The following is a 5,216-nucleotide window of genomic DNA, read 5'->3' as shown; positions in this document are numbered from 1 at the left end:
CTATTAAACAGAATTACTTTATTACAGTAACTCTACAGCAGCACATAAGAAAACAGCATTATTTCAATTATTGTTTTGGCATGATAAGGCAGATGAATTAATACGATAAGATACAGAAAAAAATGCCTTCTAATCTAGATGACCTTTGAAGGCTCCCTTCCAACCCAAAGCATTCTATGATTCTATGAGTAAACAAAACAATCGCCTGTTTAGGAAGAATGTAACTGTATTTTATGGAACTTATTGCCTTCATGTAAGTAAATATAAATTGTGAAGCAACAGTATGATATATAAAGAAACATTTAGAGGATTTACAGCTGCTTACTAAGCAAATTGCGTGGATCTTCACCACACCATTTTAGTATCATTCTGGACTGCAGACCATGCAGGTACACAAGTCCATAACTCCCACTGTTTTCAATTAAATTTAAAACTTCAGTAATTAAAGAACAAATTAAAAGCAATATCATGCAAACATTTGTCATACAATTCCATTTTGATGCATAAAAACTTACTGTATCATAAAAATTTACTGAAATTTGTCTGATCTGCATACTTAGGTCATAAATTAGGTTTTGGTTTACTGAATTCTATTACTTTATCAGAATAAAGTTTAGTAATCTCTTCCTTAGTAAATCCATATTCTCTAAGTATCTCTTCTGTGTGTTCTCCTATAAAAGGATCTCTTTTAAATGATGGAACAGCAGGCGTCCTCGATAGAAGGGGAGCAGGTCTAGGACTTATCTCTTCCTGATCATTTTTGATAAAAGAACTTCTTTGTTTGTTATGCTGATGTGAGGCAGCTTCATCAAAGGATAAAACAGGGGTCACACAGGCATCAGTACCATCAAATATGCTGCACCATTCATCTTGTGTCTTCTGCGCAAATATGGACGCGATTTTTTTCTTCATTTTGGGCCAGTCAGAGAAACTCATCTGACTGGGAAATTTATCTGAATCTAGCCCAAGACCTGTAAGGAGGAAAGCAAAGTTTAACTATAGTACAGCTTAGATAAAATTACCAAGTGCTGCCCACAATTAAGGATGTCCCTTGAGAAGCTAATATTTTGCAGGCAGTCCAACACAGTAGAGCATGCTAACTAAAAGGTGCTTCAAACTTTGTTAGAGTATCTACGAGGGGGAGTGAGCAGAAGAATAAAATGTTCTATTACTTGCAATTAGACTAAACAGCTACAGCCTTTTAACTAAGTACATATAATAAACACTCATTTGTATAAACACTTTGTAAGAGCAGCAGTCAGCTGCCTAGAGACAACATTTTGTCCTGAGACCATTTCTAGAACAGGTACTGTATTCCCTACCTGGCAGTAACAACACAAGTGTCTGCTAAATGAGTCTTGGACCACAGCAACGTACTTACCTCACAGAAGCCAGAGCTGGACATTCCGCAAGCTACAGTGTTTGAAGTACAACATGATCAGATTATTTCTATGCCACAGATTAGAAGGTGCTGTGGATGGCTACGCCCAGGCTCTATGTGCATGAGGTATCCCAGCTGCAGGCTAGCTCATACACTTGTCGATTCCCTCAGCCCAAATGCACTCCAGCAGTGTTTGCTGCTCTCCCCTCTTCAACACATGTCCCACGTTCCAACTCTCCACCACGGCTTTTTAGGAAAAGTGAAACCCATAGCCCTTACACTCACTAACTGCTTAAGAACTCCACTTCCTAGAAGATCAATCACATGGACCATCGAGGCTGCAAAACACACGTTCCTTCTGAGACACTACAGCAGGATTTGGACTGAAAATTTCTGAAGTAGGCAAGTCCTAGGTCTTTCCATTAGCTGAGGACCACTTTCCCTATCATTGGGGGGTTTACATCTCTGCTGTGCAAACGGTTTCTCTACTTCTGTTCTCAAAGATTCTGCTCTCTGCACTGCCTACCCTTCCATTCTCCTACTTCAAGGAGATACAAGAATTGTTGCAACTTCTTGTAGGGTTTAAACCAAAATGGGAGTAAGAAGAGAGAAGGCAATTAAACCACACTTTCAAAATAGAGGTAGTACAAACAGGAACAATTTAGAAAAAGCAGAATAAGAATTAAGTTGATCTGAGAATCAGAAAGCCTAGAGAAAAACTATCATCATAATGCTTTACAGACAGCAAAAAAAGGGAGCTGCTTAGAAAACAACAAGTCTGTGTAAAAGGCATAGAAACTGTGGAGTTCTGCAAATATTTGATTTTGAGCATTCTTTCTTTTATCTTTGGATATCTGGTATCAGATTAACAGACTTGAACTGTTAACAGGCTGGGCTACCAGATGCCTATTTGCAGGCAGAATTTACATGGAACTCCTTAACTTTCAGCTGTAGATAGGCAAAAAAACTTTTATTTATCTTCTATTTCTACAGCTTCATTGTCACTGAGAGAGGCAGATATAGGGCTACTGAAACACAGAGAAGAAGGAAAGATAACGTCCATTCTTCTGCCCTGTAAGTTCATTCTTTCTCCTCATAATCTCCACCACATGCACTTCTTGGGGCTCACAGTCTCCCCCAAGTTACCGTAATAGTTAAGAATTTCACTGTTGATCACAGATTCTTAAATAGTAGCTTTGAAAGTGAATATATGCTTTGAAATCTTACTATCGTACTGCAAAGAAAAACAGAGACATTGCCAGTCTCCAGACTCAGAAGTACAGCCTTGCAGTTGTTCCATGTTTAGAAGAAAATCAACACAGTCAAAGACAGAATAAGCATTTCACAACTTACAAAAGACTCCTGCGGATATCAGGACAAGAATGGCTACAAGGTAAACATTAGTCCTTATCAAGTTAACAAGTCACGCACACCTTAAACCACTAAACTCACAATCTAGTCTTCATAACCATTTGTATCTTCTAAACAAAGATCAGCTGAAGATTACTTATACTTGTTAAGCATCCATAATTAATTACAGGCTAATGGTGCTTTCAAAATTAATTTGATTACCAATATTCAAGTAAAATACTGAAGATGAACAGTGCAATACACTTTACTTAAGAAGTAGCAGGTGAGGCAAGTCTACGTTCCACAATAAGTAATGCTAACCAACAGCACACTATCTGAGACTCTGTCTCAATGCGTGAAATCTTGTTAACTGGAAACATTGTTTCAGAAGTATTTATTTGCTTGTTAATTATGGTTTGGGTTCTACTAGCCAGTCCAACATGAGCAGAGCTCTACCATTATCTATTACACAATTACATTTGAAGATTGTGCCAGACGGAAAGTTGGATGAACCTAGCTGTACATGGTCTAGCAAAACAGAACAATGTGCAGAACCTGGAATTTAACATTACATGTTCATTTTCCATTGACCACCGAAGACTTCAACTTAAAGTAGCATGATCTGACAGCATTTAAGCACCACAGCTTCTCATTTTCCATCCTGTGCTAACCATTTGTGGTGCAGACGAACTGAATCACAGCAGGAGCAACTGAGTCAACAAGGAAACAATTACCCAGCACAGAATTGTTTGGGATACCACAGGATGACAGATTTCACCCAACATAATCAAAAGCAAAGTATCTTTTACACAGAATATCTGGTAAAGCTAGTACAGCTTGTTTCCCAGCTTTTTGTTCAAATTTGCATCTAGGGATTTCTGTTTAGAAAAGCCCAGTAACCTACCCTAGTACAGCTCTGAGGTAACGATTTTTGAAAAATTAGAAATTAAGTCTCCTTATAATGATATAGTTTTCAGTCTCCTTTAAATGGTATAGCTTTATTGCCATATATCTGCACATCATTTATTAAAGCAACAAATTTAAATCTCTATTTCTACAGAACTGCAGTGAAATTAGGCACCGACTTTAAGAGAGGGAAAAGATAAATTAGCAAAGCTGCCTTGGTATGTTGGAAATAAACAGTTTCTTACAGTATCTCCGCCATACTATATTAAAATATTATTTAGTATCCCTAGCACAGCCTTGTTCTGGATTTTCTTGCTGATTTTCTTTTGAAAATTGTATGCTCATAGAGCAGTAATTTTGAAATCAGGTTGCCACAACATGACTGAATAGAGCACTCTAGTATGGGAATCCTTGATTTTGGCCCAAACCACAGCCAAGAGGGGTATGCCATTGCCCACGCTCTCTCTAAATATAATTCACTCTCACTCTGAGAGCGAATTGAACTTTAGAATATTCCATGACAATAGTTAATTTTCATCAGAGTAATTCTTTTTCTCTGCTTAAAGTTTCTGAAACAGTAATTTTTTAGAAAGTTGCAGTTAAGCAAAAGGTTGATCAGGCCTAGATACTATCAGAGCATCACTGAAATGTCCAGGTTTACATATTTAATTACCAAAATTGCAAACGTTTTGGTGCAGCAAGAGCCTGGCACTCTACGACATTTGTACAATGTTTAAAGCTTATCATGATAAGTAAATTTAAATAAAAGTTCACATTTACTGTAACTAAGGGTGTCTAAAATGTAATGAAGAAACTCTTCCATCTGCTCTCTGCATCCCAATAACATCACATTGAATTTAGTACCTCAGCAGTATACAATACTTTACACAAAATGGAGAGCCCTGTGGAAATCCTCCATAATGATGTGAACTATGCTTTTCAATTGCTTCCTAATTTTTTCCTTCTTTTTAAATAAAAGACACACAATGTAGGAGTATTAGAGTAGTATGAAAGGAGTACTATCAACTGTAGAACTTCAGTGACTCTAAAGAACTTCAGTGACATCAATGTAAGTCAATGCTAAGTTCACCATATATAGCTGAATTTATACCACACAGCAATGCAGAATCAAACCTTCACCCTCACCTGATATACAAAATGTACTGTGCTCTGCATGCCTCTCATAGCCTGGCTACCACAATACTAAGCACATATTGCTAAAAGTCCACAGAAACCTGCAGAAGCAATTTACAGGTCAGCTGGAAGACATTTTGTCTCCTTCTGTCAAAATACTGAGACTTAACACTAGTAGCACATGTTTCTTCTATCAGATTTTTCATAAGATGCAAAGGCATTTTAGCTATTTGTCGGCTGACTTTTGTAGTAAAAAAATTAATATAAGCAAAAGGACTGCAGCTTGTTTGACAACAGCAAATAGTAAGCCCGGAATACAAGTCCTAATACTACAGTTACTAGAGCAATTATTTACCACACCTATTTTATTTAGCTTCAGTTTCTCCTATAACCTTTCTTTTATTAATTCATAGATTCGTCATAGACAGCAATTGCATTTTTCCTG

General features: G+C 37.2%; 1 protein-coding gene across 1 annotated transcript in view; it reads right to left on the bottom strand.

Moving 5' to 3' along the window:
* Positions 1 to 282: 282 nt before the first annotated feature.
* AMACR (alpha-methylacyl-CoA racemase) overlaps positions 283 to 5,216 on the bottom strand; it is a gene marked incomplete at its 5' end in the record, with an annotated part of 17,043 nt that continues 12,109 nt past the window's right edge. Inside the window, one exon of the mRNA XM_010135048.1 lies at positions 283 to 971. Coding sequence (XP_010133350.1) covers positions 562 to 971 — 410 coding nt within the window. The remainder of the gene's footprint in view (positions 972 to 5,216) is intronic.

The sequence above is a fragment of the Buceros rhinoceros genome, unplaced genomic scaffold, assembly GCF_000710305.1.
Source record: "Buceros rhinoceros silvestris isolate BGI_N320 unplaced genomic scaffold, ASM71030v1 scaffold14294, whole genome shotgun sequence".
Taxonomy (NCBI): Eukaryota; Metazoa; Chordata; class Aves; order Bucerotiformes; family Bucerotidae; genus Buceros; species Buceros rhinoceros.
This window is presented reverse-complemented; position numbering and strand designations above follow the sequence as displayed.